The 19,081-nt window shown below is 40.6% G+C and overlaps 4 protein-coding genes across 4 annotated transcripts; all 4 read left to right on the forward strand.

Moving 5' to 3' along the window:
* Positions 1-733: 733 nt before the first annotated feature.
* On the forward strand, positions 734-7,095 carry LOC124187080 (probable cytochrome P450 12a4, mitochondrial). Its single transcript, XM_046579332.1, has 15 exons — positions 734-1,525; positions 1,634-1,830; positions 1,897-2,098; positions 2,191-2,347; positions 2,426-2,674; positions 2,748-2,966; positions 3,040-3,126; positions 4,497-4,725; positions 4,846-5,089; positions 5,200-5,396; positions 5,468-5,669; positions 5,743-5,899; positions 5,975-6,223; positions 6,304-6,522; positions 6,597-7,095. The coding sequence occupies exons 1-15, from the start codon at positions 1,245-1,247 to the stop codon at positions 6,702-6,704; spliced, it is 2,997 nt and encodes a 998-aa protein (XP_046435288.1). The 5' UTR covers positions 734-1,244; the 3' UTR covers positions 6,705-7,095.
* Positions 7,096-10,344: 3,249 nt separating this feature from the next.
* On the forward strand, positions 10,345-12,038 carry LOC124186373. Its single transcript, XM_046578011.1, has 7 exons — positions 10,345-10,475; positions 10,565-10,591; positions 10,799-10,995; positions 11,165-11,288; positions 11,375-11,497; positions 11,562-11,731; positions 11,819-12,038. The coding sequence occupies exons 1-7, from the start codon at positions 10,421-10,423 to the stop codon at positions 11,927-11,929; spliced, it is 807 nt and encodes a 268-aa protein (XP_046433967.1). The 5' UTR covers positions 10,345-10,420; the 3' UTR covers positions 11,930-12,038.
* A 593-nt stretch (positions 12,039-12,631) lies between these two features.
* Positions 12,632-14,349, forward strand: LOC124186372. The gene is made up of 7 exons (XM_046578010.1): positions 12,632-12,787; positions 12,877-12,903; positions 13,111-13,307; positions 13,384-13,507; positions 13,599-13,721; positions 13,794-13,960; positions 14,152-14,349. Exons 1-7 carry the CDS (start codon positions 12,733-12,735, stop codon positions 14,266-14,268), a joined length of 810 nt encoding a protein of 269 aa, XP_046433966.1. The 5' UTR covers positions 12,632-12,732; the 3' UTR covers positions 14,269-14,349.
* Positions 14,350-16,441: 2,092 nt separating this feature from the next.
* On the forward strand, positions 16,442-18,202 carry LOC124186371. Its single transcript, XM_046578009.1, has 7 exons — positions 16,442-16,526; positions 16,616-16,642; positions 16,850-17,046; positions 17,230-17,353; positions 17,445-17,567; positions 17,644-17,813; positions 18,005-18,202. Exons 1-7 carry the CDS (start codon positions 16,472-16,474, stop codon positions 18,119-18,121), a joined length of 813 nt encoding a protein of 270 aa, XP_046433965.1. The 5' UTR covers positions 16,442-16,471; the 3' UTR covers positions 18,122-18,202.
* The last annotated feature ends 879 nt before the right edge of the window (positions 18,203-19,081 follow it).

Genomic DNA, 19,081 nt, shown 5'->3' on the forward strand with positions numbered 1-19,081 from the left:
TACGTTAGCTCACCGGTGAGTTGTTCACGGGCACTGTGTCTAACGCTGCCAGCTGCGAGGAATTCCCGCAATCTTTGCGGTCGTCTTTGTCGCAGGCAAACGGGAAATGACCGCGAGTTAAAGTAATGAGTAACCTGCAGTCAGTAATTCGCTAGCGGAATTACAGCCGGACACATAGCGGTCGAGTTATTACATTAGAAATGAAAATTGACTGCCTTCGAGTCTCGCCAGTTTACTCGGTGGGCTTAATTGCTGACCCTCTGACCCTTGCTCTTCCAGCTCACGCCTCCCCGGATAACCGGCACCGTAATGGCATTCGACGGACGGGCGCCTCCAGCAGCATTTACGTTCACCCGACTAATCGGATTTCGTGGTCAACCAGCCTCTAATACCGACGATAAAAGCCACGCTTTCAATGATATACTCGTGTACCTCGAATCTTCATGTTTTAGAAGGTCCCAACATTCTCGTCCCTCCCTGCAGGCTCTTCCGCACCTGCTCTTGGTCCGTTAATTTCCATCTTCAGCATCCGGATCGTCATCCTGCGAATGCGCAAACGAGGAAATCTGAGCAACAGTTCAAGTCCACCTTCCTCCTACTCGGCGGTACCAGGAACTGCGTACACTTACCAGGCACGTTGCACCGGTCGCGTTTTATGCGAGCTGCACTCTATTTTTGCCAGTACTTCTATCCGCACGTCATCGAGCGTTACTTTGATCCGTCGATTGATCAATTAACCACCGCGCGTTACTTTTCCGGCGTCGAATTCATCGCTCGTGCACCACATTATCGGAGCCTCTGAAGCGTTGAGCATTGGAAATTGACCCGTAATGCAATATTCGAAGGACATATGATCCCGTCTGGTGCTTGAAACGATACCGAAATTACTACTCGTCAAATTGACGGGTCGAAAATCAAAGACGGTGTTATTAAATTGTAAAATATTTTGGGAAGTGTGGATAAAGGTCAATTTACCATTCAGCCTGACGGGTGAAAATGATGCGGAATACTTCATCGTTCGCCAGATTTTCGCTGGCAGTATTGCGGTCGAATGTTTCCGCGAACAGGCATAGGAGTACCGTCGTTCTATCCGATGAAAATTTTCAAGAAACCGCCGACGCCGAATGGAAAATTGCGAAGCCGTACAATCTGATACCTGGACCAGAGCCACTTCCGGTTCTCGGAAATATTCCAAAGTTTATTCCGATCGTCGGTAAGTAGCGTTTCGACAAATTTTATTTCCAATGAAAAATTCTAGTCCCAACATTCTGCGAGTTCAAGGCGAATACGGAAAGCTGCCAATGTTGGAGATGGTGGATCGATTGCGTAAAACCTACGGCGACATTGTCCGGCTCCAAGGGATTCCGGGTCGACGACGCTGCGTCTTTCTCTTCGATCCGAACGATTGTGAGAAAGTGTACCGGACGGAAGGTCCTTGGCCCTCCAGGATTTCGATGGAGACGATTAAGTTGTATCGCGAGCAGAGACACGAAGTGTACAAGGGTGAATCCGGGCTTGTGTCAAGGTGAGTTACCTTTCACTTCCTAGTTCATCGACGGCAGTTAAACCTCGACTAACGACGCCTCGTGAAAATGGAAAATAAAAAATTAACTTGATAAATGACAATTTACAGCCAGGGTGAAGAATGGCATCGGTTTCGTTCGAAAGTTAACCAACATTTAATGCAGCCAAGAACAATCCGGCCTCACATCGGTCCAATCAACGAAGTGGCGGATGATTTCATTGAGAGGATTCGCAGTATTCGAAATTTCGAGTCCCTCGAAATGCCGGCTACTTTTAACAACGAGATGAACAAGTGGGCTCTGGAATGTGAGTAGGAGAACTTTTCCCCCTTATATACCCATACCCGCGGCAAAATTTGTCCTCTGTTCGCAGCTATGTGCGTAATTGCCTTCGACCATCGCATAGGATGCCTCGAGCCCAATCTGAAAATAGATTCCGAACCTCAGCTCCTCATTAATAATGTCCACAGTATGTTCGACCTCATGTACAAACTCGAGATTCTACCGTCTCTCTGGAAACTTTACAAGACCCAAAACCTGAGAGAGTTTTTCCGAGTTTTGGACAACTTGACGAGGTAGGAGGTCTCAGTTTGCCCAAGAAATCTTCTCTGCCTTGAGTCGTCCATAAAAATCTGAAAATCTACTTTCAAAACATGCTTTTGTTTAGAATAACTGGCAAATACGTGGATCAAGCAAAGCAACGGCTTGCCAAGAAGTCGGTGGAGAACATCGGAGACAGAAGTATGCTGGAGAGACTGATCAGCGTCGATGAGCACACAACCACTGTGATGATAATGGACATGTTGACAGCCGGAGTAGACACCGTAAGTGATCCTGGATAAGATAACTGTACGAGTAAGAAATTTTCAAGTCAGTCTCTGTACCTCTGCTTCAACACTTAGACAAGCAACACTGCCACGGGTGCGCTGTACCACATAGCAACGAATCGTAACGTTCAGGAAAAACTACGGAAAGAAGCCATTAATGTTCTGCCCAGTAAAACTTCTCCCGTGACATTAGACGTCCTTAGCAATATTCCATACCTGAAGGCTGTACTTAAGGAAAGTTTGAGACTGATGCCAATCGCTGTTGGCAACTTGAGGACCACAAATACAAACGTTGCAATTCGTGGCTACAGGATCCCCAAGGGTGTAAGTCAACTTTTCCATGTTCTACAGGTTGATCTACTTATATCGACCTTCGTGATCGAATCTGTTCATCTAGGATGACTTGATCATGTGTCACTCACTGATGAGCAAAGATTCCAAGTACTTTCCGAATCCAGAGAAATTCCTTCCGGAAAGATGGCTGAAGGATTCTGCTGGGACGATTCACTCGGCCAAGAACGCTCATCCCTTCGCCTACATGCCGTTTGGTTTCGGTCCACGAACCTGCATTGGAAGGCGTTTTGCTCAACTTGAAATGGAAACGCTCCTGATCAAGGTCAGCCGGCCAGATTATTTAGAGGTAGATCCTCCCAAGTTTGGAAGTAAAAAAAAAGATATTTGTATTACAGATAGTAAGGAACTTTCACTTGGAATGGAACCGTGGAAAGCTCAAGCTCAGAAGCGGATTCATAAATACTGTCGAGTCACCGTTTCAGGTTAAAGTGATTGACATTTAAGCATGTCCATATGCTTGCTAATCGCTCGTTATGCACCACGCAAGAAATTTAAAGAGCCGAAGTGTATCAAGTGTTTGATAATATAAAGCCTGAATATACGTTCTACGGTACTGCTCAACAGATAACTAGCTTGATTGCCAATTACCGCCTCGATAATACACTGCGTGAATGAAATTTGTACGCAAATTCTGAACAGTGTGAGCAGCTAAGTGTTCACGCATTGAAAGACTTGATAACGTAACTTCAGCAGTGCAGATTACAATTTTTCATTATTATCATAAGTTATGAAATCGATTGTATAGTACAAATTGTAAAGTACGGTTGTGGTACTAATTAATATTGAATCATTTATAGCACAGCCTTTGTTTTTATTTAAACCTGTATCCACTACTCGGTGATAATTTGCTTGAACGTTTACTTTATGCATGTAACGTAGTTTCAACTCACACCCAAACACCACGCTGTGTGGCTTTGAAGGAGCGGCACGGTTACATTACGATGAAATCTACTGATATTACTTACACAAAACTTTCCAATGAAAAACAATGAAGACACTTGTTTTTTTTTTTTAAGTTTCCAAAAATAACAATTGCAAGTCGAAGCATTTTGGAAAAAATTGAAAATGACATGACGTACAATGGGAAATACAATTATAATTATTGACAAATAGTAAGCAATTGAAATATAATGGGTTGGAAATTGTAACGAGGCAATAACCAAAATTCGAACGATTTGTACGAACGAATATAATTAGCAAACAACTAGATGTTTTATATAGCAAACTCGTGGAAAAGATCGAGCCCATCGTTGTCAACGAGCGATAAGTATGTAGATAAGCCTGTTAGCGATTAGATGCGTACAAAGCGAGGGGTCAGGTATACGGAAGTAGGCGACAGTCGAATGCAGTCGCATAGCTGACGAGGCTTATTGTACAGTTCCCAAATTGAAAACTGTCTTGTATACAGACGCAAACAAGCATCGTAATATCATCCACGAAGTTTAATTCCTCCAACGAGCACGGACACGGTTGTGTCATCGAAGGCATTTACCGCCAACTGCGCAGTCGCTGAAAGCAAGTAACTTTAGTGCAACACTTCGCATATATCAATTATTATGAGCGCCAAAAGTGGGACACTCTCTGAGTGTGAGTCGTCAGGCACGTTTGGTTGGTGAGTAGGTACGATAGCGTTATCTTCCATCGCAACGTCGAAAAAGCATACAAAGTCCGTACGCTTAAACAGATTGATTACTGTTGAAACTAGGTAATTTTTCCCAAACATCCGTCTTTTCTATTACGAACAGCTTGCAGAATACCACAGCAAATAAATAATTGATACTCCATTTCCTAGGGCCGACTTTACAAGATGATACTAGGGAATTCAACGCTCGTCAGATTGACGCTCGCATTCTCGCGCTCCGAAACGATCATTTCAAAAAGAAGTGCAACTACTGCAACCGGCGTTCAATCACAAAGTACTTTTGACGTCGAGTGGAAAGCTGCCAAGCCTTATGAGTCCATCCCGGGACCAAAACCGCTTCCAGTACTTGGGAATGTCCTGAGGTTCCTTCCAGTTGTCGGTAAGTCGAATCCCGCTGAGGGAACACGCGGCACATGACATCTCAGTGCTCTAAAACAGGCTTGAGTGAGCTTGAAGTCAAATCAAGTAGGTAATTCTAATCGAGTATTTTGGATTTCAGGTGAATTCCAAAATATATCTACAGCGGATTTGATGAAGCAGCTACGTCAAAAGTACGGGGACGTTGTGAAACTTGAGGGAATTCCGGGACGACGACGTTGCGTATTTTTCTTCGACCCGGTAGATGCCGAGAAAATATACCGGACAGAAGGATCTTGGCCCAGCAGGATCACCTCTGGGCCGCTAAAGCTGTACCGGAAACGGAAGGAGGGCCTCTTCAAAGGAGAGTATGGTCTACTTCCCAGGTAAAATCCTTGCGCCATGAAACTTCGTATAAATCCAATACCTGACGTTTTATCTGTTGTACCTCTCTAGCACTCACTTAATATTGTTGGAACAACATCTTAACTTACAGTCAGGGAGAGAAATGGCATCAGTTCCGGGTGAAAGTTAACCAGTACTTCATGCAGCCCAGGACGATCCTCCCACACGTGGGTCCAGTTGATCAGGTGGCGATGGATTTCGTAGAAATGATTTGCAGTCTCCGAGATCCTGAATCCCTCGAGATGCCAGCCACGTTTAACAATGAGATACATAAATGGGCTCTGGAATGTGAGTAGTGGAATTTTATCCTATTCGCAATACTTTTCATGATAAAAAAAAAAATGAGCCTCTGTTCCCAGCGATATGCGTGATTGCGTTCGATCATCGCGTGGGATGCCTCGAGCCCAATCTTGCGAAAGACTCGGAACCTCAGGTCTTCATCAACAATGTAAGCGAAATGTTTGAGCTCATGTATAAGCTTGAAGTACTACCATCGTTATGGAAATTATACGATACTCGAAATCTGAAGAAGTTATTCAACATTTTAGACAACATGACCAGGTACAATGTTTGGACACGATATAGCACCTAAATCTTTCTCCAGCTTTCATTTATCTCATGATCTACTCTTTAGAATAACGAGCAAATACGTGAATCAAGCGAAGCAACGTGTTGCCGAGAAGAAAGCGGAGGACGTTGGCGATACAAGTATTCTGGAAAGACTGATTAGCGTCGATGAACAGACATCTACAGTGATGATAATGGACATGCTATTGGCTGGGGTTGACACTGTAAGTAATCATGGGTTAGGTGATCTCGTTGGATATATCACAATCTAGTCTCAATACCTTCATTGTTCATATCAGACAAGCACTGCTGTTTCCGGCGCAATGTGGTGCATCGCGACAAACCCCGAAGCTCAAGAAAAACTGCGAGAAGAGGCCATCAAGGTTTTGCCGACAAAAACGTCACCGGTAACCGCGAAGACTTTGAACAATATTCCATACTTAAGGGCTGTCATCAAAGAAAGTTTAAGGCTGGCACCAGTCGCAATGGGTGTTCTTAGAACAACAAATTCAGACGTCGTTATTGGTGGTTACAGAATTCCCAAAGGTGTGAGTGAACTTGCCGAGCTTGAGAAATTTCACGGTTTTCGAACCTGCTTCGTGAGTACTTGAAGACATTTTTTCTCCAGGATGACGTGGTCATATGTCACGGGCTGATGAGCCTTGATCCTGAGCATTTTCCGGATAACATGAAGTTCCTTCCCGAAAGATGGCTCAGGGAATCCTCAAACTCAGTGTCTTGTACCAAGAATGCTCATCCCTTCGTTTACATGCCCTTCGGTTTTGGCCCTCGTTCCTGCATCGGGAGACGTTTTTCACAACTTGAAATGGAAACACTCCTCATAAAAGTAATTAGCCTAGTGAACTCTATTGACTAACGGTAATATTCGTTTCGAAAAATGATACAAGATTTTCTTCTCAGATGGTGCGGAACTTCCGCTTCGAATGGCACTATGGACCGTTAGAGATGAAAAATGGACTTCTCAACACTATAACGACGCCATTGAGAATTAAATTTAGTGACATTTAGCCCAAAAATCATGAGATCTGCATCATAAGGACCTCTAATTATAGGTAACCCTGAATTACCCATAACCAAGGTTCATTACGGTGCGCATTCACGTAATCTCATGATACGACTAAAACATTTTGTACATCCATCCGTTTGTTAACGGATTTTCTCTATTGATATGTATACTTTTCGTAATTTTTTTTTTGTGACACGTGTTTTACGTCTAAGCTGTCAATGTTGTCAAAATCAAAACTGTCTCTCTTGGTATAAGTATTTTTCACAGGCTGTGACAATTCCTCTGTAGAACATTTATCATAGTTTTTATTTAGCCTGTATACTGTATTCATTTAATCAGGTATTGGAGCACCACCTTTTAATTAAGTGAACGAATTAAATTTATTAAATTGAATTTTTAATATCCCATTTATAATTTCTCTTCTCATAGAGACTGGACAATTACGTTAGGTCATGAATTTGCAAATTAACCTAAAAATCTAAAGAATGATTCCTGCGTCGCGTTCGGAGGACGTTAACCTATCGAGAGTTACTCATCATAAGTGAATGCAACTGACAACTCCTACTTCGTCACTAAATATTTTATACCCGCAAGAAGTCTGCTGTCTCGTTTGGTGGTTCATTGATCCAAGCGCCACTGTTTTTGACAGTTAGTACTACTGAGTGAAGGTGGCGGCAGACGGAAGGGAATTTCAATACAAGAAATTATCGTAACTATTAACCTTGGTTACTAATATTCAGCAAGCTTCTGATACTACTGATACTAAATGAACCAAGATATATAGGTAATATAGGACTTACCAACTACTAATTGTCAGAGTTTAGGTATGAAAGTCGAACAAGAAGCGATATAAGACACCGAAGAGGCCATTCTGTGTAGTCACCGACCAGAAGTCCTTCACTCACTGCAATTACCAGTTTTTATTTTTTTTTTTTGATCGTACGTACGACTTATCTACATCCCGAAGGTAATGTCGTAGATGCAGCTTCGTTGACGATATGCAGCTAGCTGTATAGTAAAAGGATTGACCCTCGTGACCCAGTCCTTCGGGATTTTTAACACCACGGAGTCCAGTGACGATCCTGAGTCGTCATCTGTTTCAATATTACTAACGGGCCGATGCGGTAACGCGTTCCCCATTTTTTTGCCTGCTGTTTGTGCAATTGGGTCAATGCCTTTACGACTAATGGAGGGGGCAATACATGGCGGGCCCCAATATTATTATATAATGTGCATTCTGGTTTCTTCGTCGTCGTCGTCGTTATTTTGGCTGCAATTGGCAAGTCGCGGTCCACGACCGCAAGCTTCCGTTGGTGTCGAGTTTCATGAAGGTTGGTCCCTGACGCATCCGCCACGCTGTCTTGATGTTACGCACTTCTATCAATATTCCTCCATTTCGCCTTGCTCGTCTCCTCCGACTATTTTCGCTACTTCCATTAGAAATTTGGGTATTCTGATGCATTGTTCTATCTACCTAACCTTTTTTCGCGCAATTTACCAGAAACTAGATTACCCAAAATTCGCAGTTCAAGATTCTGTTCAAGAACTGTGGCAGCGAGTCGCCGGAGTTTCCTGATAAGTGGGAGATAGCCAAGATTATACTTTACTACAGCTCGGAAACAATATAATCCATTGACACTTAGGTCTATAAGATCCAGTCATCGATACTTGAACAAAGAACAAAAAAATAAATAATAAAATTTATATCCGAATGAAAAATATTTTACAGGTCTCACTTGTCATAGCATTTTACTCATCACATTGCTGGTATTGTCAACTTTATTAAGAGTGAAGAACTGCTTGCGAGAAAAAACTACAAGTCACCGACTTAGGATACAATCCAAAAAGTTTCAGTAGAACCCATAATCAAGAGGTCTGACACGCTCTTTGTCAGTATTTTTTTAATTATTCTTTTTTTTTTTATATGAAATACGGTATGAGGTTTTGTCTTCAGCTGGTTAAATTTCACGAAATGTTGCGGACGTTACACCTGAACTAATATAATCAGTTGACAAACACACGTGGCAATTCCGGGTATGACTTTTCTAGTAAAATCTTCAATTTTTGCATCGAGTAAAGCTAATGCAAAATGTTGAGTGGACACTTCGGATGTGAATCGTCCTGCCCGATAACATTGCCAGAAAATCTGGCGCCAAATATGTCTAGTTCAATGTTGTAATGGAATTTCCCGGATCGCGAGGAAACACAATTGCGTCAATACGTGTCAATCGAACAATGTCATTTTGGAATTTTCCATGAACACTTACGAAGTAAGAATGTACCAACGATGCACGTAGCATTGATTGTTGCCACAACAGATAATCGTAACTAATATTAGATTGAAGGAAAAACAATAAATGTATTGTAACTGGGTCACACCAAAAACGCGAAAAGTCCCTGAATTTTTGTGATTTCAAAAATTTCGAGCTTTCCGCTGGATTGTATCGAGCAAACAATTATTCATGTATTTCGATGACTTTTTTGCATGTGAATCCATTGCTTGTGGTTTTTTTCATTAATCTCGAGTAAAAAAATGCAACAAGAAATCGTACTACTCGACCCTGGTAGTTTAATTGAAACGGACATGAAGTGAAGCATGAGTAGAAAAATTGTCCTTTGAGTCACAAATATTCTGCTCCAGCTGTCGGCCAGACACCTTTGAAGCATATTTAAACAAGCCAATCGAAATACGTTCATTGCGGCTAATGTGCCAAAAGATTTGCACGACACGTGGGCCTAGAAGAAAAAGACCCTCATTTAAGTGCAGCTGTTTCAATTAGACTTCAGCCTATACTCTTTTTTTGGAATTATGAACATGTACGTTGATAGACTTTGTCTATTCAGCCACGTGTTGTTTGCGTGGAATATTTTATTCGTACGCTTATTACGATACACAGGGTGTCCTGTTTGTGAAATTGACATGAACATTGCCGAAAGAGACTGGGGTGTAGAGATATCGAAAATTTTTCGATCCAAAAGTCTTACGCAGCCTCAATGAAATTATTCTGGCTCCATGTGACTCTGCGATTTCACTACAATTTGTTAATCCTTAAATTAAATCGCCGACAAGGCTGATCTTGTTTGAATATGTCAACATACAAATTACTATCCGATTTATTGTGAGAAAGTGTGATCGTGTACAATTAGTTTCAGAAGAGCCCCGGTCCGAGGGTTCATTAGATCACTGATTCCAAACTTGAAATCAAAATCAGGAACGAGTCTCGCAGGTTCAATCATAAAATAAGAATCAGCGACTAATCCAGTTCCGATCAGAAACTGCGTTCACGAAAATTTGTAAAACACATTGAAATTTAGTTAAATATATATCTGATTCGCAGTTTGAAATTCAAGAATTTCTAAGTCTATTGAAAATATGATGAGAGATTACATTAAATGCATCGATTCTGAAATTTTTTTACGATTTCGTAACCTTGGTTTGTAATTTTTACTGCTTTTGGAGATACTCTAATAATTTGCGTATAATGAAACACTGGGTACATATACACGTGTGTTTCTCAATCCGTGCAGTCGCTTTTATACAAATAAGCTACAAATTTAGTAGCGACAACTGTCGTTTCTCAGGTTGATATAGATATATATCTATATATCAATAGACTATTATAGCTCACCTTTCTGCCGATATGTTAGTTTCGTCTATGAATCAGTAGCGTTTGAGGACTACATACATCACATCGCAAAAATTGAAAATATCTGAATCATGTTTCTTAAACTTGCAATAATTGCATTAGCTGCTTTTAATACAGCATCAGCAGGTGAGCGATCAGACTCACAAAAGTCAACAAAAATACCGTAGATTGAACGCATAATTTTAATAAATTTTAATTTCGTTACCACATTTTAGGCGACGACGTATGGACCGGTTTCGTGGGTACGTAACTACCTCGATTTCATATAGATATCAAGCATTATCCAATTTTCACTGAATTCCTTCCGAAAACGAACTATTACTATAACATAACTTTTCATTTTATTGAGCATAAAATTTCAAATGAATTCACATCAAGATAGTCTTCCACCCTTCATTTGTTACCTCGAAACATATTTCATGTACTTACGCATCTGTGATTCCATAAAGCTTCCTGGTCCTCGAACTCTTCCAGCCACTTCTATCAACTCCCTCAGACGTTGGAATCAGCTCAAAACCAAGGATGGACCAACATCTCGGGTGTCGAACAACCGGATGGTGTTACAGCCCTCGGCTACTATGGTGACTACAGACTTGTGGTCCTATATTCGGGCGAAACTGGTGCAGCATGCGGGGTGCAAATCGCGGTGAATAACAAATATCATTTTGCATACTCGTATTCTACATTCACATCAAAACTGATAGATTTATAAAGCTGGTGCGGTCATATTCGTTGGTAGTCAACCCGTCCAGTTAAATCGAATTCAAACCTAACCATATCCCGTTTTGAATGTATTTTTTCGATATTCCATACAGATTTCAACGGAAGACGTCGACAATACGGGTGAACCAATGATATATGCTAACATTTCAGCAATAACAACCAAAGTACTAGAAGGAGTCTCCTGCTACACGGTGACTGCGTATTTTTCCATCGATGGTACGTAATTGCAAGTGTAGTGAAGACGTTTTAATTTCCACGTGCGATGCTTTTATCCTGAAGAGTCAGTACGTCTGAACTTTCAGAATCGTCTGGCAGTCGCAGAATTTGGTTCCAGGAAAAAAATTCACTGCACGAGATACCGACAAACATTTCAGAGGTCACATCGAAAACGGAATTCTATGCGGGCAGCTGTGTTCCAACCATGGGTAAGGACTCACGATTTTCTTTCAAGATCACATTTACGACAATCAGCATGTATTACCTATCTAGGCAATCACTACAACAATATGAACTCTACCTCTGACTGCTCCTACCTGTACCCGTGGTTTCTCTTGGGCTATGGAGACAACGTAATTGGCTTCGGCTTCCAAGGATTCGGTAGCGGAACTTCTTCTTCCAAACGAACTTGGTGGGAAACCATTCCACCAGCAAGTTTAGCGGTAATTACAAGAAGAACGTGTTGAAGTAATAATGAAGTAGAACGATTTGATAAGTCATTGAGGTAAATTAACCGTTCTCACTTACAGTATGTTGTCCGTGATCCACCAACTTGTGCGGTGAATGCAATATACGAGTATGGAGTCATTTCTTTGCACATTTGGTTAGTCGATACTCCTCAGGACATCACTTGCAGCTGAAGTTGGATGGTCCAGAAACTATAAGGCGATGTAATATATTTTATAAATGGAATGAAACGTCTGCTATTCGGCAAAAAATAAACAGTCATGATAAAAAAATTTTACTGTATTATACATTCGGCACAAGTCTTATCCTAGTGAAAACCGCATAATTGAGAATTCGTAGTAATTCTACAGCTGACATGCAAATACAATTGCAAAAAAGAATAATTATTCACCTTCTTCATCATGACACTATCAAGTGTTGTAGCTCGCAGCAGACAGGCTCGTCGTGATTCGCGCTAACGTTGACCACATATTCTTACGTGTTCTAAATGACCTTCAAAGGAATTATCCAGTTCCGATCAGAAACTGCGTTCACGAAAATTTGTAAAACACATTGAAATTTAGTTAAATATATATCTGATTCGCAGTTTGAAATTCAAGAATTTCTAAGTCTATTGAAAATATGATGAGAAATTACATTAAGTGCATCGATTCAGAGATTTTTTTACGATTTCGTAACCTTGGTTTGTAATTTTTACTGCTTTTGGAGATACTCTAATAAATTGCGTATAATGAAACACTGGGTACATATACACGTGTGTTTCTCAATCCGTGCAGTCACTTTTATACAAATAAGCAACAAATTTAGTAGCGACAAGTGTCGTTTCTCGGGTGAATAAATAGACTATAATTAGAATCTGTTGACGACGTGGAGACTATATAGCTCACGTTTTTGCCGATATCTTAGTTCCGTCCATGAATCAGTAGCGTTTGACAAGTACATATGTCACATCGCAAAAATTGAAAATACCTCAATCATGTTTCTTAAAATTGCGATAATTGCATTAGCTGCTTTTAATACAGCATCAGCAGGTGAGCAATCAGACTCATAAAAATCAACAAAAGCACCGTAGATTGAACGCATTATTTTGTTAAATTTTAATTTCGTTACCACATTTTAGGCGACGACGTATGGACCGGTTTCGTGGGTACGTAACTACCTCGATTTCATATAGATATCAAGCATTATCCAATTTTCACTGAATTTCTTCCGAAGACGAACTTCTACTATAACATAACTTTTCGTTTTATTGAGCATAAAATTTCAAATGAATTCACATCAAGACAGTCTTCTACCTTTCATTTGTTACCTCGACACATATTTCATGTACTCACGTATCTGTGATTCCATAAAGCTTCCTGGTCCGCGAACACTTCCAGCCACTTCTATCAACTCCCGCAGACGTTGGATTCAGCTCAAAACCAAGGATGGACCAACATCTCGGGCGTCGAACAACCGGATGGTGTTACAGCCCTTGGCTACGAAGGTGACTTTAGATTCGTGATCCTCTATTCAACCGAAAATGGTTCAGCAATCGGAGTCGAAGTTGCTGTAAGTTCAAAAAATTATTTCACAAACTCGTATTCAACGATCAGATAGTGCATCTGTTGTTACAATATTCACACAGATTCCGGCAGTAGACGTTGATGGTACAGGTCAACCAATGGAATATGCCAACATCTCAGCCGTAACGACGAAGGTGGTAGGAGGAGTCGAATGTTACACGGTAACTGCGTATTTCTACATCGATGGTACGTCATTCCGGAATCATACTGGATACATTCAAATTACCAAATGAAATGCTTTAATAATAGAAAATCGATCGTGTGACTGGTTTTTCAGAGACTTCCGGTGCTCGTGAACTTTGGTTCCTAGAAAAAGACGGACTGCATAAAATACCGACGAACGCTTCTCTTATCACCTCAGAAATGGGCTACTATAAGGGAAATTGCATACCAACCATGGGTGAATACTAACTTTTCTTTCGAAGCAGCAACGGTAACCAATCTCACGGATTTTTTCTTTTTATCTTTTCAGGTAATCACCTCTACCGCATAACGACTACTACCGAATGCTCCAGCTTGTGGCCGTGGTTCATTCTACACGAAGGAGAAAACGTGATAGGCTTCGGCTTTGAAGGCATCGGAACCGCAAGTTCTTCGGACCGCGTTTGGTGGGAGTCCATCCCACCAACGACTACATCGGTAAGCGTAAAGGGACAACCTGGAAATGAAGAAGAATTAGAGATATGAGATAAATATTTTTACAAGGATGACAAGCGTCTTGCCTGAATTCGCCTGCTTGTACCGCCAGCAAAATTTTGTTCCAGATTTCAAGCATTCGATCAAGCAGTTTTGGAGCATGTTTTAATAAGGTAATTTCATTGTTCTTACAGGCCTCCCTTCCCTCCGACGAACCTGCTTGTCTTCCTTCCGCAACTCTTAATTACGGACTCACCTCCCTCCACGTTTGGCTCGTTGACCAGCCTCAGAACCTCACCTGCAGTTCATGAAATGTATCTTGTAAATGAGGCGAAACCCTTGGAATCCATCCAAGATTTCAAAGTACAATAAAAAATGGTTTTTAATCCACATTTGGCACCAGCTTTACTCCATGAAACCACTATTCACAATTTCAGGTAATTCGTTAGCAATTATCGATGTACTCAAGTATCAGTTGTACAAACAAATTATTCATTTATTCACGTCTCCACTGGACCTGAATATACGAAAACATTTTACTGATTTACAACCCATGGAAAAAAGCGGATTCGTAAACGCATTTAGTCACGTCACACTCATTGCATCGTCTAATCAAAATCGGGGAACACGCCTTCGCTTTATTCAACTACAAACACCTTTGGTTGAGAATGATTCATTGAACCGGCCCGAAACATTGTCCAAATTCGTTTCCAGCCAACAAAGTGACTCTGTATTTATAGGGACTCCGAGAGAAACCGTATCTGTTCAGGAATAATCAGTCGCATTATTTGGGTAAATTTGTTCAGGACCAATTAGATATTATGTCTCCTGATAGCCCGCTGGGTGAATGGGTCAGGGTGGAAACAGGACGAGGGTATGTTGGGCGGTGAGGCATAAATAGAGGAAACAGTGAAGCGGTCACGTGTTACTCCTAAAATCATCCGTAGTTCATGGGAGGAAATTGAATGTTGCGTGATTTCGCTTTGATCTCCTTTATCTCAATCTGCGTTTCCCTTCCCATGGCAAAGAAGTAACTGTGGACCAACTTAGTCCCAAGTCAATTTGTTGGAAGAGGCTGGTTAAAGTTTGTTACTGACATAGTGTCACCTCTTCGACTCCGGTATTTATTTGTTATATCATGTTCCGTGTTATCAGAAAATTGAAAATCTTGACGAGTAAATTTGCTGCTCCTTTGCCGACGTTTTTGGATCACGCGTATGCACCCAAATAGCAGAATATGGTCACGAAATTCCAGGTATGACATTACTAGAAATCGCCTGAAATCCTGAACGGTGCGATATGTACAATTTGTAAGTTAAAGAATGCAACAAAAAATCATACTATTCGATCCTGGTAGTTTAATTAAAAAGGACATGAAGTGAAGCATGAGTAGAAAAATTGTCGTTTGAGTCACAAATATTCTGCTCCAGCTGTCGGCCAGACATCTTAGAGCATATTTAAACGAGCCAATCGAAATACGTTCATTGCGGCTAATGTGCCAAAAGATTTGCACGACACGTGGGCCTAGAAGAAAAAGACCCTCATTTAAGTGCAGCTGTTTCAATTAGACTTCAGCCTATACTCTTTTTTGGAATTATGAACATGTACGTTGATAGAATTTGTCTTTTCAGCCACGTGTCGTTTGCGTGGAATATTTTATTCGTACGCTTATTACGATACACAGGGTGACCTGTTTGTAAAATTGACATGAAAATTGCCGAAAGAGACTGGGGTGTAGAGATGTCGAAAAATTTTCGATCCAAAAGTCTTACGCAGCCTCAATGAAATTATTCTGGCTCCATGTGACTCTGCGATTTCACTACAATTTGTTAATCCTTAAATTAAATCGCCGACAAGGCTGATCTTGTTCGAATACGTCAACGTACAAATTACGATCAGATTCATTGTGAGAAAGTGTGATCATGTAGAATTAGTTTCGGAAGAGCCCCGTCCGAGGGTTCATTGGATCACTGATTCCAAACATGAAATCAAAATCTGGAACGAGTCTCGCAGGTTCAATCATAAAATAAGAATCAGCGACTAATCCAGTTTCGATCAGAAACTGCGTTCAGGCAAATTTGTACAACACATTGAAATTTAGTCAAATATATATCTGATTCGCAGTTTGAAATTCAAGAATTTCTAAGTCTATTGAAAATATGATGAGAAATTACATTAAGTGCATCGATTCAGAGATTTTTTTACGATTTCGTAACCTTGGTTTGTAATTTTCACTGCTTTTGGAGATACTCTAACAAATTGCGTATAATGAAACACTGGATACATATACATGTGCGTTTCTCAATCCGGGCAGTCACTTTTATATACATAAGCTACAAATTTAGTAGCGACAGGTGTCGTTTCTCAGGTTGATAAATAGACTATAATTAGAATCTGTTGACGACGTGGAAACTATATAGCTCACGTTTTTGCCGATATCTTAGTTCCGTCCATGAATCAGTAGCGTTTGACGAGTCCATATGTCACATCGCAAAAGTTGAAAATACCTCAATCATGTTTCTTAAAATTGCAATAATTGCATTAGCTGCTTTTAATACAGCATCAGCAGGTGAGCAATCAGACTCATAAAAGTCAACAAAAATACCGTTGATTGAACGCATAATTTCAATGAATTTTAACTTCGCTACCACATTTCAGGCGACGACGTATGGACCGGTTTCGTGGGTACGTAACTACCTCGATTTCATATAGATATCAAGCATTATCCAATTTTCACTGAATTCCTTCCGAAGACGAACTTCTACTATAACATAACTTTTCATTTTATTGAGCATAAAATTTCAAATGAATTCACATCAAGACAGCCTTTCACCCATCATTTGTTACCTCGGAACACATTTCATGTACTTACGTATCTGTGATTCCATAAAGCTTCCTGGTCCGCGAACACTTCCAGCCACTTCTATCAACTCCCGCAGACGTTGGATTCAGCTCAAAACCAAGGATGGACCAACATCTCGGGTGTCGAACAACCGGATGGTGTTACAGCCCTTGGCTACGAAGGTGACTTTAGATTCGTGATCCTCTATTCGACCGAAAATGGTTCAGCAATCGGAGTCGAAGTTGCTGTGAGTAAAAAAAATTATTTCACAAACTCGTATTCAACGATCAGATCAATAAGAGTCTGCATAATCTCCAAAGATCACTCGATGTCTCTGGAAAGCAAAAAGTTGAATTCACCCGTTTAGCTGGATTGAATTCATTGTAAGACCTGAACTCATAGTGCATCTGTTGTTACAATATTCACACAGATTCCGGCGGTAGACGTTGATGGTACAGGTCAACCAATGGAATATGCCAACATCTCAGCCGTAACGACGAAGGTGGTAGAAGGAGTCGAATGTTACACGGTAACTGCGTATTTCTACATCGATGGTACGTCATTTCGGAATCATACTGGATACATTCAAATTACGAAATGAAATGCTTTAATAATACAAGATCGATCGTGTGACTGGTTTTTCAGAGACTTCCGGTGCTCGTGAACTTTGGTTCCTAGAAAAAGACGGACTGCGTAAAATACCGACGAACGCTTCTCTTATCAACTCAGAAATGGGCTACTATAAGGGACATTGCGTATCAAGCATGGGTGAATACTAACTTCTCTTTCTAAGCAGTAACGGTAACCAATCTTACGGATTTTTTTTTTTTTTTTATGTTTTCAGGTAATCACTTCTACCCCATAACTACTACCACCGAATGCTCTAGCTTGTACCCGTGGTTCATTCTATACGAAGGAGAAAACGTTATGGGCTTCGGCTTTCAAGGCCTCGGAACCGTAACTTCTTCTTCGGAACGCGTTTGGTGGGAGACCATCCCACCAACGACTACATCGGTAAGCGTAAAGGGACAACCTGGAAATGAAGAAGAATTAGAGATATGAGATAAATATTTTTACAAGGATGACGAGCGTCTTGCCTGAATTCGCCTTCTTGTACCGCCAGCCAAATTTTGTTCCAAATCTTGAGCATTCGATCAAGCAGTTCTGGCGCATGTTTTAATAAGGTAATTTCGTTTTTCTTGCAGTCCGCCATTCCCTCCGACGGACCTGTTTGTCTTGCTCTCGCAACTGTTAGTTACGGAATCACCTCCGTCCACATTTGGCTCGTTGACCAGCCTCAGAACATCACCTGCAGTTCATGAAATGTATCTTGTAAATGAGGCAAAACCCTTGGAATCCATCCAATATTTCAAAGTACAATAAAAAATAGTTTTCAATCCACATTTAGCACCAGCTTTACTCCATGAAACCACTATTCACAATTTCAGGTAATTCGTTAGCAATTATCGATGTACTCAAGTATCAGTTGTACAAACAAATTATTCATTTATTCACGTCTCCACTGGACCTGAATATACGAAAACGTTTTACTTATTTACAACCCTTGGAAAGAAGCGGATTCGTAAACGCATTTAGTCACGTCACACTCATTGCATCGTCTAATCAAAATCGGGGAACACGCCTTCGCTTTATTCAACTACAAACACCTATGGTTGAGAATGATTCATTGAACCGGCCCGAAACATTGTCCAAATTCGTTTCCAGCCAACAAAGTGACTTTGTATTTATAGGGACTCCGAGAGAAACCGTATCTGTTCAGGAATAATCAGTCGCATTATTTGGGTAAATTTGTTCAGGACCAATTAGATATTATGTATCCTGATAGCCCGCTGGGTGAATGGGTCGGTGCGATATGTACAATTTGTCCTGGAATCATCATCTTCACTACGTAATGTACGTATATCAGTGAAGATTTCGAGACCACATTTTGCCATCTGGGTAATATATAATCTACGAATTCTTTAGGGAAATTAAGACATTTCGTAAAATTTTTTACAAAAAAATTGATTTCGTAAAATATTGTAAATATGCATAGTTTTATAATAACTTGTAGATTTTCACGATGATTCGTATTTTTTCCGTAAAAAATCTACAAGCCAGTACAGTTTTGGACAAAAGTTAACAATTCTTTATGAAAAACTGTACATCTATGAAATTTATAAAAATATACAGTATGTGGAAGTGAGTCAACTAGCCAGTTTTCTGTTACGATTTAAGTAAACCTTTGTTTTATCTGAATTAGAACCAAAAAAATCTTTCGT

The sequence above is a fragment of the Neodiprion fabricii genome, chromosome 7, assembly GCF_021155785.1.
Source record: "Neodiprion fabricii isolate iyNeoFabr1 chromosome 7, iyNeoFabr1.1, whole genome shotgun sequence".
Lineage (NCBI taxonomy): Eukaryota > Metazoa > Arthropoda > Insecta > Hymenoptera > Diprionidae > Neodiprion > Neodiprion fabricii.